Source organism: Pan paniscus, chromosome 4, assembly GCF_029289425.2.
Source record: "Pan paniscus chromosome 4, NHGRI_mPanPan1-v2.0_pri, whole genome shotgun sequence".
In the NCBI taxonomy this organism is placed as follows: Eukaryota; Metazoa; Chordata; class Mammalia; order Primates; family Hominidae; genus Pan; species Pan paniscus.
Window position 1 is genome coordinate 169,596,701 of NC_073253.2, and position 15,950 is coordinate 169,612,650.

Below are 15,950 nucleotides of genomic sequence, written 5' to 3' on the forward strand. Positions count from 1 at the left end.
AGCAAGACTCCGTCTCAAAAAAAAAAAAAAAAAAAAAAAGTAAATATACAGAGGAATGCATAATAATATAACACTTTAATGGTGGTGCATAAATTATAGTCGGCTAATATAAAAGTAAAAAATATTTAGAATAAGCATAACTGCAAAAATTTGTTAGTGGATTCATAACATTAAAAGAAATAAATGCTGGCTGGGCACAGTGGCTCATGCCTGTAATCCCAGCACTTTGGGAGGCCGAGGCGGGCGGATCACCTGAGGTCAGGAGTTCAAGACCAGCCTGGCCAACATGGTGAAACCCCGTCTCTACTAAAAAAAAAATACAAAACTTAGCCGGGCATGGTAGCGGGTGCCTGTAATCCCAGCTACTCGGGAGGCTGAGGCAGGAGAATCGCTTGAACCTGGGAGCCGAAGGTTGCAGTGAGCCGGGGTCATGCCACTGCACTCCAGCCTGGGTGACACAGCAAAACTCCGTCTCAAAAAAAAAAGAAAAAAAAAGAAGTAAATGCTGGCTTTAAGAATACAAAATATGTGTGGGGAGGAGTAAAAGTGTAAAGTTTTTGTATATGATTGAAATTAAAATATTATCAACTTAAAGTAGATGGCTATAACTACAATTTAGTTAATACAAGCCTTGTGCTATCACAAAGAAACAACTATATAGATACACAAAAGGTAAAGAAAAAGCAAATCACTGCAAAAAATAACAAAGGAAGACAGTAAGGCAGAAAAGAGGAATAAAACAATTTTAAAAAGACAAAAAACAATTCGCAAATTGGCAACGGTAAGCCTTTATTAATAACATTAAATGTAAATGGATTAAACTCCCCATTGGAAAGACACAGAGTTGCTGAGTGGATTTAACACATATAGACACACTCACACACACACATGAGATCTAGCAATATGCTGTATATAAGAGACTCAGTTTAGATTTAAGGTCACCCACAGCCTGAAAGTGAAGGGATGAAAAAATGTATCCATGCAAATGGTAGCCAAAAAGAAAGCAAGGGTGACCATATTTACGTGAGAAAAAAATAGACTTCAAGTCAAAAACTGTCACAAGAGACAAAAGGGGACACTATATAATAATAAAAGGGTCAATCAACCAGGAAGAAATAACAATTATAAATAGATGTGCACCCAACACCAGAGCGCTAAAATATGTAATGGAAATATTGATATATCTGAAGGAAGAAATTGACAGCAATACAATAATAGTAGGAGACTTCCCTACATAACTTGCAATAACAGCTAGAACAACCAGATATAAAATCAATAAAGAAACTGACTTGAACAACTTTATAGATCAAATGGATATAACAGACATATACAAAGCTTTCCATCAAAAAGCAAAGAATGCATCTTCTTCTCAAGTGCACATAAATGTTCTCTAGGATAGATCATATCTTAGGTCACAAAATAACTCTTAACAAATATAAGAAGATGAAAATTATACCAAGTATCTTTTCTGATCACAGTGAAATAAAACTAAAAATCAATAACAATAAGAAACTGGGAAAATTTGCAAATACATTGAAACTAAACAAACCACTTGAACAACAATTGGGTCAAAAAAATACAAAAGGAACATTAAAATACGCAGAGACAAACAAAACTGAAGGAATAGCATACCAAAACTTATGGGATACAGTAAAAGCAGTAGTAAAGGGACATTCATAGTGACAAATGCCTACATTAAAAAAAGAAGAAAGATTGCAAATAACCTAATTTTACACCTCCAGGAACCAGAAAAAGAACAAACCAACCCCCATATTTGCAGAAGGAAGGAAATGATAACAATAAGAGTAGAAATAAATAAAAGAGAGAATAAAAAACAGTAGAAAAGAAATTGAGGAAACAAGACTTGGTTTCTTGAAAAGACAAACAAATTTGGCAAACTCCATCACTAAACTAACTTGGAAAAAAAGAAAGAAGTCTCAAGTAAATAAAATCAGAAATGAGAGACACTACAGCAGATGAGTCAGAAATAAAAAGGATCATAAATGATCATTATGAACAATTATTCATCAACAAATTGGATAACTTGGAAGAAATAGATAAATTCCTAGACATATGCAACCTACCAAGACTGAATTAAGAAGAACAAATTTTAACAATGAAATTGAATCAGTAATTAAAACCTTCCCAACAAAGAAAAGCCCAGGATTAGATGGCTTAATGGGTGAATTCTACCAAATATTTAAAGAAGAATTAATACCAATTCTTTTTTTATTAATTAATTAATTTTTTATTTTATTTTATTTTATTATTATACTTTAAGTTTTAGGGTACATGTGCACAACGTGCAGGTTAGTTACATATGTATACATGTGCCATGCTGGTGCGCTGCACCCACTAACTCGTCATTTAGCATTAGGCATATCTCCTAATGCTATCCCTCCCCCCTCCCCCTACCCCACAACAGTACCCAGAGTGTGATGTTCCCCTTCCTGTGTCCATGTGTTCTCATTGTTCAGTTCCCACCTATGAGTGAGAATATGCGGTGTTTGGTGTTTTTTGTTCTTGCGATAGTTTACTGAGAATGATGATTTCCAGTTTCATCCATGTCCCTACAAAGGACATGAACTCATCATTTTTTATGGCTGCATAGTATTCCATGGTGTATATGTGCCACATTTTCTTAATCCAGTCTATCATTGTTGGACATTTGGGTTGGTTCAAGTCTTTGCTATTGTGAATAATGCCGCAATAAACATACGTGTGCATGTGTCTTTATAGCAGCGTGATTTATAGTCCTTTGGGTATATACCCAGTAATGGGATGGCTGGGTCAAATGGTATTTCTAGGTCTAGATCCCTGAGGAATCGCCACACTGACTTCCACAATGGTTGAACTAGTTTACAGTCCCACCAACAGTGTCAAAGTGTTCCTATTTCTCCACATCCTCTCCAGCACCTGTTGTTTCCTGACTTTTTAATGATTGCCATTCTAACTGGTGTGAGATAGTATCTCATTGTGGTTTTGATTTGCATTTCTCTGATGGCCAGTGATAGTGAGCATTTTTTCATGTGTTTTTTGGCTGCATAAATGTCTTCTTTTGACAAGTGTCTGTTCATGTCCTTTGCCCACTTTTTGATGGGGTTGTTTGTTTTTTTCTTGTAAATTTGTTTGAGTTCATTGTAGATTCTGGATATTAGCCCTTTGTCAGATGAGTAGGTTGTGAAAATTTTCTCCCATTTTGTAGGTTGTCTGTTCACTCTGATGGTAGTTTCTTTTGCTGTGCAGAAGCTCTTTAGTTTAATTAGATCTCATTTGTCAATTTTGGCTTTTGTTGCCATTGCTTTTGGTGTTTTAGACATGAAGTCCTTGCCCATGCCTATGTCCTGAATGGTAAAGCCTAGGTTTTCTTCTAGGGTTTTTAGGGTTTTTATGATTTTAGGTCTAACATTTAAGTCTTTAATCCATCTTGAATTGATTTTTGTATAAGGTGTAAGGAAGGGATCCAGTTCCATCTTTCTACATATGGCTAGCCAGTTTTCCCAGCACCATTTATTAAATAGGGAATCCTTTCCCCATTGCTTGTTTTTCTCAGGTTTGTCAAAGATCAGATAGTTGTAGATATGCGGCGTTATTTCTGAGGGCTCTGTTCTGTTCCATTGATCTATATCTCTGTTTTGGTACCAGTACCATGCTGTTTTGGTTACTGTAGCCTTGTAGTATAGTTTGAAGTCAGGTAGTGTGATGCCTCCAGCTTTGTTCTTTTGGCTTAGGATTGACTTGGTGATGTGGGCTCTTTTTTGGTTCCATATGAACTTTAAAGTAGTTTTTTCCAATTCTGTGAAGAAAGTCATTGGTAGCTTGATGGGGATGGCATTGAATCTGTAAATTACCTTGGGCAGTATGGCCATTTTCAGGATATTGATTCTTCCTACCCATGAGCATGGAATGTTCTTCCATTTGTTTGTATCCTCTTTTATTTCCTTGAGCAGTGGTTTGTAGTTCTCCTTGAAGAGGTCCTTCACATCCCTTGTAAGTTGGATTCCTAGGTATTTTATTCTCTTTGAAGCAATTGTGAATGGGAGTTCACTCATGATTTGGCTCTCTGTTTGTCTGTTGTTGGTGTATAAGAATGCTTGTGATTTTCGTACATTGATTTTGTATCCTGAGACTTTGCTGAAGTTGCTTATCAGCTTAAGGAGATTTTGGGCTGAGACAATGGGGTTTTGTAGATATACAATCATGTCGTCTGCAAACAGGGACAATTTGACTTCCTCTTTTCCTAATTGAATACCCTTTATTTCCTTCTCCTGCCTAATTGCCCTGGCCAGAACTTCCAACACTATGTTGAATAGGAATGGTGAGAGAGGGCATCCCAAAAAAAAAAAAAAAAGAATTAATACCAATTCTTAAAACTTTTTCAAATAATTGAATAAGAGAAAGCACTTCTAAACTCATGTTATGAGGCCAGGATCACCCTGATGTCAAAGCTTAGCAAAAATACCACAAGGAAAAAAAAACTACAGGGCAATATCTCTAATTAACATAAACAAAAAAATCCCCAATAAAATACTAACAAACGAAATTCAAAAGCATGTTGAAAGGCTCATACACCATGACCAAGTAGGATTTATCCCTGAGATGGAAGGATGGTTCAACATATCAAATCAATCAGTGTAATATACCACATTAACACAATGAAAGGTAAAACCACATGATTATCCCAAAAGATTCAGATATTTTTTTAGAAAATTTAACATCCATTTATTATTTAAAACTCTCAAAAAAATAGGTATAGAAGAAACTTACCTCAACACAATAAAGACCATATATGAAAACCCCACAGCTAACATAATAATGGATGGGGAAAATTTGAAAGCATTTTCTCTCAGATATGAAGCAAAGCAAGGATGATCAACCTTACCACTTCTATTCAACATAATACTGGAAGTTCTAGCCAGAACAATCAGACAAGAAAAAGAAATAAAAGCTATCCAAATTGAAAAGAAATAAGTAAAATTGTCTCCTCTTAAAGGTGACATGATCATATATGTAGAAAATCCTAAAGACTCCATACAAAAAAATTATTAAAACTAATAAACAAATTCAGTAACTATGCAGTATAAAAAGTCAAATTGCAAAAATCAGTGGCATTTCTATATGCTAATAACAAACTATTCAAAAATGAAATTAGGAAAACAATTCTATTTACAATAGCAACAAAAAGAATAAAATACTTAGGATAAAGTTAACTAAAGAGGTGAAAGACTTGTACACTGAAAGTTATAAACCATTGATGAAAGAAACTAAGGGAGACATAGAGATGGATAGACATCCCATGTTCATGGATTGGAAGAATTAAAATCTTTAAAATGCCCATAGTGCCCGAAGAAACATACAGATTTAATTCAATCTCTATCAAAACCCCAATGGCATTTTTACATTAATAAAAAAAAGCTATCATAAAATTCAAATGGAACCACAAAAGACTACCCATATCCAAAGCAATCTTGAGGGACAAAAAAAAAAAAAACCAAAAAACCAAAAAACAAAAAAACACCAGAGGCATCACACTTTCTCATTTCAAAATATATTACAAAGCTATAGTAATCAAAACAATATGGTTCTGGCATAAAAACAGACATGTAGACCAATGTAACAAAACAAAGAGACCAGAAATAAATCCATATATTTACAGCTAACTGATCTTTGACAAGGATGCCAAGAGGACACAATGGGGAAAGGATAATGTCATTAGAAAAACTGGATAGTCACACGCAGAATAAAATTAGACCCTTATCTCACATCACATACAAAAATAAACTCAAAATAGATTAAAGACTTTGACATGAAGACATGAAACTGTAAAACTACTAGAAGAAAGTACAGAAAAAATGCTTCTTGACATTGGTGATGGCAACAATTTTTTGGACATAACACCAACAGAAGAGGAAACAAACCCAAAAATAAACAAATGGGATTGTATCAAACTAAAAAGCTTCTGTCACATGGTGGCTCATTACTTGCTTCAAGGCAGGTGCAGTGAGTCTACTCTGGGCTGGTCTGGGCTCCTCAGGTTCCGACCCAACCACTACCTGGCCAGTTCATGGAGAGGAGAGGTGCACTTTACAGGTCCCTGATGAACCAAGAGAACCCTCCACCACATCCAGGCCCTGGTCCATCAGCCCCATACCCACCTTATCCACAAAAACACATGGGCCCAGGACCTATGGGAGGGGGCCCTACCCACCTCTTCAAGGATACACCTATCAAGGATACAAAGATACCCACAGTACAGCTGGCAGGACAGACCTCGGGAGCCTCCTAAAACCACAGTGTATGTGGTAGAAGACCAAAGAAGACATGAGTTGGAACCATCCACCTGCCTCACAGCCTGCTGGACTGCTTTCTGTTGCTGCTGTCTCTGGGACATGCTCACCTGACCAGCCCAGCCATCCTCTCCTGCCAGCTCTGCCACCACCTCCGATAGATGTGCCTGCCCCTGTCTCTTCTGATTGCTGTAATAAATGACTAGCTCTGCACAGACACCTACACCTTCGGCACTATGGGATTCTAGATTAGTGAGGGCTGCTGCTGTTAAATTCAGTGACTTGATCTCTTTAATGTCCAAAATCCATTTCTTACTGACCTTTAAAAATGTGCTAAGTGACTTTTTTTGGACAAAGGCTTAGTTGTGGAAAATGTATTTATAATTTTGTAATTATACATTCAAGGTAGTGGCAAAATTTAACACACCATGAATGATTTCTCTGCTTACACCCTGTAGGTTTCAATAAATTTGTTCAAACCTCAAAAAAAAAAAAAAAGAAAGAAAGAAAAGAATCAACAAAGTGGAAAGGCAACCTATGAAATGGGAGAAAATATTTGCAAATCATATATCTGATAAGGAGTTAATATGCAAAACGCATAGGGAACTCATACAACTCAGTAGCAAGAAAACAAATAACCCAATTTGAAAATGAGCAAAAGATCTGAATAGATATTTCCCATTTGTTTATTTTTGCTTTTGTTTCCTGTTCTGTTGGTGTCATATCCAAAAAATCATTGCCATCAGCAATGTCAAGAAGGCTTTTTTCTATACTTTCTTCAGTAGTTTTACAGTTTCAGGTCAAAACTTCATTTTGAGTTTATTTTTGTGTATGATGTGGTGTATTTGTATGTCTCAAAAGAAGGCATACAAATGGTCAGCATGGAAATGAAAATGTGCTCAACATCAGGAAAATGCAAATCAAAACACAATGACATATCACCTCACACCTGCAAGGATGGTTCTACTATCAAAAAAGACAAAAGTGTTGGTGAGGATGTGGAGAAAAGAGAACCCTTGTACATTTTTTATAGGGATTTAAAGTGGTACAACCATTATAAAAAACAGTATGGAGTTTTCACCAAAAGTTAGCAGTAAAACTACCATATGATCCCACTTCTGGGTATACATCCAAAAAAAATAAAATCAGGATCTCAGAGAAGCATGCACTTCTGTGCTCATTGCAGCATTGTTCACGATCACCAAGATATGGAAACACCCAAATGCCCCTGGATGGATGAATGGATAAAAAATATTGTGGTATATTTCTACTATGGGATATTATTTAGCCTTTAAAAAGAAGGAAATTTTGCCACTTGTGACAACATGGATGAACTTAGAGAACATTATGCGAAATGAAGTAAGCCAGACACAGAAAGACAAATATGACATGATCCCACTTATATGTGGAATCCAAAAAAGTGAAACTCATAGGAACAGAGAGTCAAATGGTGCTTGCCAGGGGCTGAAAGGCGGGGGAGATGTTGGTCAAGGTGTAGTTTCAGTTCTGCAGGATAAATAAGTTCTGGAGATCTAATGTACAGTGTGGTGACTATAGTTAGCAATACCATACTGTATACTTGAAATTTGCTAAGAGGGTCAATCTTACGTATCCTCACCTTAAAGCAGGGAAAGAAGGAAGGAAGGAAGGAGGGAAAGAAGGAAGGAAGGAAAGAAGGAAGGGAAGGAAGGGAAGAGAGGGAAGGGAGGGAAGGGAGGAAGGGAGGAAGAAAGGAAAAAAGAAAAAGGGAATTAGTGAGGTGATGGGTGTGTTAATTGTGGTGATTGTGGTGATTATTTCCCTGTGTGTGTGTGTGTGTATATATATATAAACATCAGTTTGTACACATTAAACATATATAACTTTTGTTAATTAAACCTTAAAAACTGTTAAATATAAAATAAATCAAAATATTAAAATAAAATATTAAAATAAACACTGCCCTCTTTCTTTCCCTGATGAGGAACTTGGCTTTTGATGGGAGCAAAAATTCAGAGAAGAAAGCCAAATGCCACTAAGGAAAAAGTTGTTGAGAAATTATTCATTATAGATTTGCTATATTTGCTAGTATTTTACTATATATATTTGCTAGTATTTCTTTTTGCTATATATTTGCTAGCATTTTACAGTCATTCATTAATCAAACCCTCTCACAGTCCCTTGATGGGAAATGATAGTGAACGCAGTTCTGTCCATTTCAGACGTAGGGTGATCTGGGTCACTCGGGGTCCAGGTTACAGTCTCAACGTTAACAGGATTAACAGAGAAAAAGGAAGCCTGTCTCAAGACAAAGCTTAGGAAGAAAGATGATGCCCCCATTCCCAGTACCGTCACTAATGTCATGTGCTTCCCACCGTTTACTCCCCAGCACATTTTGATCAGACATCTTGGTCCACATTTGATTTATTGTTCAGCTGACATGAAAGTGAACAATGGTATAATTAGAAGGCTCGCACGCGGGTGCCTGCAGGGAGAGTAATTATTTGCCAAGAGAAGAACTGCGATAAAGGAGTAGCGTGGGTGTAGGTTTCCTGTTGTGCCCAGAGCCTGCTGTTCATACATTGTTGATACCAAAATACAAAGGTGACTGCACTCTTTTTCCTTAGAAGATGCAATTTATATTTTATCTGCTTGAGACTAGGTTTGCAGGGCTGTGCCTAACTCCTTTCCCTCCCACCCCCGTTCTACAGAGAGAGAGCTGTGAGTGAGCCTCTCGGGACTAGAACTTGTTAGGAGGCCCTGCCATCTCCATGGTTCCTTCCTCCCAGGACAGCACCTGCCTGCCCAGGATGTTACTGCCCTTCCCAGTGGACCCTAGACTTGCTGCTGGAATCTAGCTGGAGAGTTTCCAGGAAGGAGGGTGCTCTGCAGGCAGGCTCAGGCATGGACTTGGGGGAACGGGTAAAATAAGGGGAATTGACACTGATTGAGCATCTACTCCGTTGCCTGCACTAATCCATTTGATCCACATGGCATGATGGGATTCGTACCCCCATCTTACAGGTAAGGAAACCGAAGCTTGGGGAGGTAAAAAAGTGCATCCAAGACAACTCAGCCAGTAGGTAAGGAAGGCCAGGATTTGAACCCAGGGATCTTTGGTGCTGCCACCCTGCTGTTTCCTCTGATTCAATCTGCCTCCCCACAATGGGAGAAGAGCCCCCAGAGAGTCCAGGGAGAACAGATCAAAATGCTGTTCACTTCCACACTGTTGACGTCCTCCCTGTGACTGGTCCTTAGTTAGATCCTGGTTAAAAGACTGTTGGTTTTGTAATTCTAATTCCTTGTCCTGGCTCATGTTGACCTTATAGAGTATTCTGGCCCAGGTCACTGTGACCCTGTTGCTCCCTGGCTCTAGGTGTGGTCCCCCCAGAGAAAAAAGACCAAGCTGTGGGATTGAGGTGTGTCAAGGAATGGGCTGAGTTTCCAACAGCCGCCAGGTCAGGGCTTTATGCTACACCAACTGAGGCCCGACCTGTCTCCGTTGCACTGCAGTAAAGAGGCCTGGATTGCTAACATTAGCCCGTGCAGCATTGTGCCAGACAACAGTCTGCTGGGGTCGCTGTCTTTTTTAATGATCTCACTCAACCCTCAAATGTGCTTTTCCAGGTGGAGATCAGCAGCCCCATTTTACAGACGAGGAAACTGTGGCTCAGAAAATCCAAGTGTCTGGTTGTGTCTGGTAGTGGAATGGGATTTGGAGTCAGGGAGACCTGGCTTTGAATGCCCATCCTGTTTCTTTATAGCTTTGTGCCTCAGGAAATGCCACTTCAACTCTGATATATGATTATCTTGTCTGTAAACCAAGGTAAAGAAGAAAACTGTCTCCTCAATTTGTTGGGACAATTAAGTATATTTTTATTTAAAATACCTGGCATATAGTAGGTACCAATGAATCATGGTTAGTGTAATTACAGGAATAGTCACTGAGTTTAATATCACATGTCATTTCTTATGGTTGTCAAGAGACCTGTGCTGAAATATATTCTGAGCTCATATCTGGGAAAAAATGCTGGTATTGATGAGCCACATTTGCTTTGGCATGAGAGGGCGAGTGGCTGCATATGTATTTCCCATGCTGGTTTACTATTATTGCCCAAGGTCATACCAGGAGGGATTTGATTTGAGTTCTACTTTTATCCAAAGCACCCACTCTTTCTACTATATCCATTTTAGCCTTCCCTACTGTAATTTCCTCGTTGTTTTAATTTCTTATGGTTTCTGTAACATATTACTACAAACAAGATGGCTTAAAACAATAGAAATGTATTCTCTTGTAGTTATGGAGCCCTGAAGTCCAAAATCAGTATCACTAGGCTGAAGTCAAGAGCTTCCAAAGGCCCTAGGGGTGAATCCATTCCTCACCTCTTCCAGCTTCTGTAGCTGCCAGCATTCCTTGGCTTGTGGCTGCAGCACTCCCATCTTTGCCTCTATTGTCACATGGCTTCCTCTGTGTGTGTCATCCACCTCTTCCTCTCTCTTAGAAGGACACTTGAGATTGCTTTTAGAGCCCATCTGGATAATCTCTCCATCTCAAAATCTTTAAGTTAATCATATCCTCAAAGATCCTCTATTTCCCTATAAGGTAACATAGGTTCCAGGGATTAGGACCTGATGTGTTTAGGGGGCTACTTTTCAGCCTTCCACACTAGGCTTTATATCCCTATTACGAAAAAACTTTTTAGCTGAGCAACTCAATAGCCACTGAAAGGTTATGTCTCATCTTAGAAAGGTAAATTATAAGAAATTCTGAAATAGTGGGTCAGCCTGACTCTTGCTCTTTCTCAGATTTTAGACCCCAGACTTAGTACCTGAGCTTTAGCCTTTTCTCTCAAGACCAAGTCCCAGTCAGGTATTTCTGCTCACATTTCTTTTCTTTTTTTCTTTTTCTTTCTTCTCTTTTCTTTTTCTTTTTTTTTTTCTTTCTGAGATGGAGTTTTGCTCTTGTGGCCCAGGCTGGAGTGCAGTGGCACGATCTTGGTTTACTGCAACCTCAGCCTCCTGGGCTCAAGTGATTCTCCTGCCTCAGCCTCCTGAGTAGCTGGGATTATAGGTGCCCTCCACCACACCCAGCTAATTTTTGTATATTTAGTAGAGACAGGATTTTGTCATGTTGGCCAGGCTGGTCTCGAACTCCTGATCTCAGGCAATCCACCCACCTCAGCTTCATTTCAAGCCTGCAGTTTGAACTTCCCATCTTAAGACACTCCTCTGGATCCTGCATGGAGTGCATGCCCCTAATCCTGGTTTCAAGTCTTCTGTGCCCTCTGCAATCTGGCTTCTTGAATAGTAAGGGTAGGCAGAGCTGCTGTAACAAATAGACTTTAACACATAATGGTTCATCACTGTAGAAATTTCCTTGCTGATATGTATGGGGTGGAGCAACTGACTCTCCTCTACATGATCTTTGGGGAATTAAACTACTTTCACTTTGTGGCTCCATATCCTTCTACCAGGGTGAGTAGAAGCATGAATAGTGTGTAATTGCTCTTCTCATATTTAATGTCAGTTCTTGGAGTCCAGGTTTGGTCAATCAGATGTCCCTGCCTAGGATTTTGACTTTTAAGGGAGTGTGACCTGAAGATACTGGACTAATTAAGACCAATTCTGGCAACATCATCAGTGCCATTTAGTGGCCTGTGGCAGCAGCGTCTTAACCAGGCTGTTCATATAAAAACTTTGTGAGGTCCTGCCACTGCTAGTTTCCTATAGTCCCTCCTTTTCCATGCCAGGCTGTCCAGTCTTACCATTGATGTTGTGAGCTCTGAATATCACTCCATTTCCTTGTCTGCTTGAATTCATTGAATTCATAAGTATCAGTTTCTGGTATCTGAGCCAAGAACTGTACTGGATTCACCTACCTCACAAGGGCTTCTGTGCAGATTCCATTAAATTAGAGATGGGGAAAAAGAAATGTTTCATTCATTTAAATGTTATGTCAGGGAAAAGAGATTAAAAGTAACTACAGCACATAAGATCCAGCAATCCTCCTTCCAGATGTTTACCCAAGTGATTTGAAAACTTAACCAAAACCTGAACACGTATGTTTAAAGCAACTTCTGTAATCATTACCAAATTCTGGCAGCAATCAAGGTGTCCATCAATAGGTGAATGGATAAGCAAACTGTGGTACACCCATGCAATGGGATACTATTCAGCAATGAACAGGAATTAACTATTAAGTTATGCAAAGACATGGATGACTCTTAAAGATATATTGTTTAGTTAAAAAAAACTAAAAAGGCTACATACTATATGATTCCATTTATAAACATTGTAGAAAAGAGAAACTATAGAAATGATAAGCAGATCAGTTGTTCGGGCGTTTGGGAGAGGATTGAATAGATGAAGCATGGGAGACTTTTTAGAGTGGTGAAACTGTTCTATATAGCACTTCAAGGATGGACACATCATACTGTGCATTTGTCAAAACCTTCAGCCGGGTGCGGTGGCTCACGCCTATCATCTCAGCACTTTGGGAAGCCGAGTCCAGTGGATCAATAAGATCAGGAGTTCGAGACCAGCCTGACCAACATGGAGAAACCCCATCTCTACTAAAAATACAAAATTAGCCAGGTGTGATGGTGTATGCCTGTAATCCCAGCTACTCGGGAGGCTGAGGCAGGAGAATCGCTTGAACCCGGGAGGCAGAGGTTGCAGTGAGCCGAGACTGTTTCCATTGCACTCTAGCCTGGGCAACAAGAGCGAAGCTCCATCTCAAAAAAGAAAGAAAGAAAGAAAGAGAGAAAGAAAAGAAAAGCAAAGAAAGAAAGAAAGAAAGGAGGAAAGAAAGAAAGAAAAGAAGGAAGGAAGGAAGGAAACTTTGTAACAGAAACAATGAAACTTAATGCATGTAAGTTTAAAAAAAAAATCATTTAGGAGGTTTGACAATCCCAGGATGGAATGCAGATTGTGACAACAGAATCTAACTGCATTTTAAATGTATGAAACAATCTCACTGAAGAGGGTGGAGAAATAAAGGCGCTGATTTATGTAACTTCAGAAATGAGTGGAATCTGTAAAACGAATGGCAAAAGGAACTGCACATAAGTGCTGTACTCTAGTTAATAAATTGTTTCCCATGGAGGTACAGGTTGACAGTTCTGAAGCCACTTTACACGTATACCTAAATTGGACAATTAAGTAAAGGGATGGTGAATGATGGTAGGTTTCTCACTATTGAGTGGGAGGTTATAGATGAGAAGACCGATAATCTACTCTCAAGGAGGTGGGGTATAACTCTCACTCCTTCAGCGTCAGCGCCACAGCGACTTCCTTCCAAAGACTGTGGTACAGAAGGGGAGGAAGGACGGGAGGCGACTCCACCATTGAGAAACTTGACAAATAGCACCTCGGCCAGATGATCAAGGTCAACATCCACAGTGATAAATCATGTTGCTAGTGTATGCCCCTGATATGATGTGATGAAAATGGCACTTCACTTCCATGGACTTCCCCAAAACTCACAATGTAACTTTAACAATGAGAAAACATCAGCTAAATCCCAATCAAGTGACATTCTGCAAAATACCTGACCAGTACTCCTGAAAGCTGTCAAGATCACCACAAATGAGGAAAGTCGGAGAAACTACCATGGCCGAGAAAAGCCTAAGGAGACGGATGATTCAATGTAATGTGGTGTCTCTAAATGAGATCCTGGAAGAGAAAAAGGACATTAGATAAAAACTAAAGAAATTTGAATAAAGTAGAGGCATTAATTACTAATAAAGTATCAATGTCAGCCCCTTGGTTGTGAAAATTGTGCCATACTAAGTAAGGTAATATACTACTAATAGGAGAAACCGGCTGTGGAGTCCGTGGGAATGCTCTGTACTGTCTTTGTAATTGTCCTGTAAATCTCAATCTATTCTAATTTTTTGTTATTGTTGTTTTTTAAAAGTATTAAAAAATTAGTCCGGGGGCTGTGGCTCATGCCTGCAATCCCAACACTTTGGGAGGCAGAGGCGGGCGGATCACAAGGTCAGGAGTTCGAGACCAGCCTGGTCAATATGGTGAAACCCCGTCTCTACTAAAAATACAAAAATTAGCCAGGCGTGGTGGTATGTGCCTGTAGTCCTAGCTACTCAGGAAGCTCAGGCAGGAGAATCGCTTGAACCCAGGAGGTGGAGGTTGCAGTGAGCCAAGATCGTGCCACTGCACTCCAGCCTGGGCGACAGAGTGAGATTCCATCTCAAAAAAAAAAAAAAAAAAAAAATTAAAGGAAGTTGCAACTTCAGACTCAGGAAGGTTGCCCAGAGGCCAGTGTCTAAAATACAACCATTACTGCAGTATCTCAAGTTATACATTTGAACCGTAGTATACAGATGACAAGACTGAGCTCTGAGAGAAACAGTAGGTTTCCCAAGGCCACAGGATGAGCAGAGCTGGGCTGTGAACCCAGCATGACAGCCGTGGATTCCCACGTTCTTTACTGTATCAACAGCACATCCGCCTGCCTCTGGCTGGTTGCTGTGTTTGTATAGGCAGGATTCTTGCACACACACACACACACACACACACACACGTAGTCTTCAGCTCCAGCGCAGTTGGCCTCGCAAATCACCTTCAAGCAGCCTCAGACCTGCAGGATTTGCATTGGCTTTCCTTCCATTCCAGTATGCCTCCGTCTCGCCTCTTGGCAGGCTGGGCAGCCATTTCCCAGCCAGCCTCCCCTAACAGCTGGGTGTGCTGCAAAGACACCCTGAAGCCTTTGTCTACATCCTTGCCGTCCTTGGCCAACTTCCACCCTGCAGTGGTAGGAAGGAGGAGGGTGCAGGAGGTGCTTGGCCAGGAGTAAAGGGGTAGAGGGAATGGGTGAAAGTGCTTCACCCTGGCAGGTGTGGCTGGGAAATTTCTCTTCCTAAGTGTGACACACACACAGCGCTTGGCATAGCATCTGGCATGAGGGATGTGCTACAATTTTAGAGGTAGACATTTTATAGACATTATGTGGTTGCTGGTAGGAGCCTACACTTAGATGCCTGCCCTATCTGCTCCATAAGCCAAGCTCACTTATTTTTATGCCATTTGAGAGCATTTATTCATTTATTCATTGAAGATTTTCTGAATGCATCCTATGTGCTGTGAACCTGTCTGAGTAATACTATAGTCACAAGGGCATCAGGGATGACAGCGGCCAACAGGCTGTGTTTCTATTAGATCAGAGTTCACAGGCCAGTGTTTCCTGGGAATAAGTGGCTACTGAGTGAATAGATCTCAGGACTCAGGGAAAGACCCTAAACGCTCCTTTTCACGTTACTGTGGGCTATAGTTCCACTATCTTAGCTCCAGGTTGTTGAATGTTATCCTTGAGCTATAGAGAATGTATTGCAAAGAGGGGTACGAGCCCCAGGGACTCCAAATGTCACACAACACCTGGCGGCTGGCCTAATGCTGAGCATGGTGGAAAGGCCTAGTTGCAAATGCCTTTCCTGAACTTTCAAAATCATTTGCAAATGACCCTTCCCATCTTACTCCTCCAGTCCTAATTTTGTAGAATATCATCATAAACCTAGCAAGGAGTCTATGACAGGATGTGTTAAATCCAAGGCTTAAATTAACAATAGCTACCATTGGCCATGCATCTACTGTGTGCCAGATGCTTCATGGTGAACTTTCTTGTATGTAGTTTTGTTTCCTTTTATCCTCACAAGAAGGTGATGTCAG

The 15,950-nt window shown here is 39.8% G+C and overlaps 1 protein-coding gene across 1 annotated transcript; it reads left to right on the forward strand.

The window, feature by feature from the left end:
- Window positions 1-3,731: 3,731 nt before the first annotated feature.
- Window positions 3,732-7,078, forward strand: LOC117980433 (cysteine-rich and transmembrane domain-containing protein 1). The gene is given in 3 exon segments (XM_055113090.2): window positions 3,732-6,193; window positions 6,196-6,234; window positions 6,237-7,078. Coding segments are annotated over 3 exon segments (333 nt in total). The 5' UTR covers window positions 3,732-6,064; the 3' UTR covers window positions 6,402-7,078.
- Window positions 7,079-15,950: the final 8,872 nt, after the last annotated feature.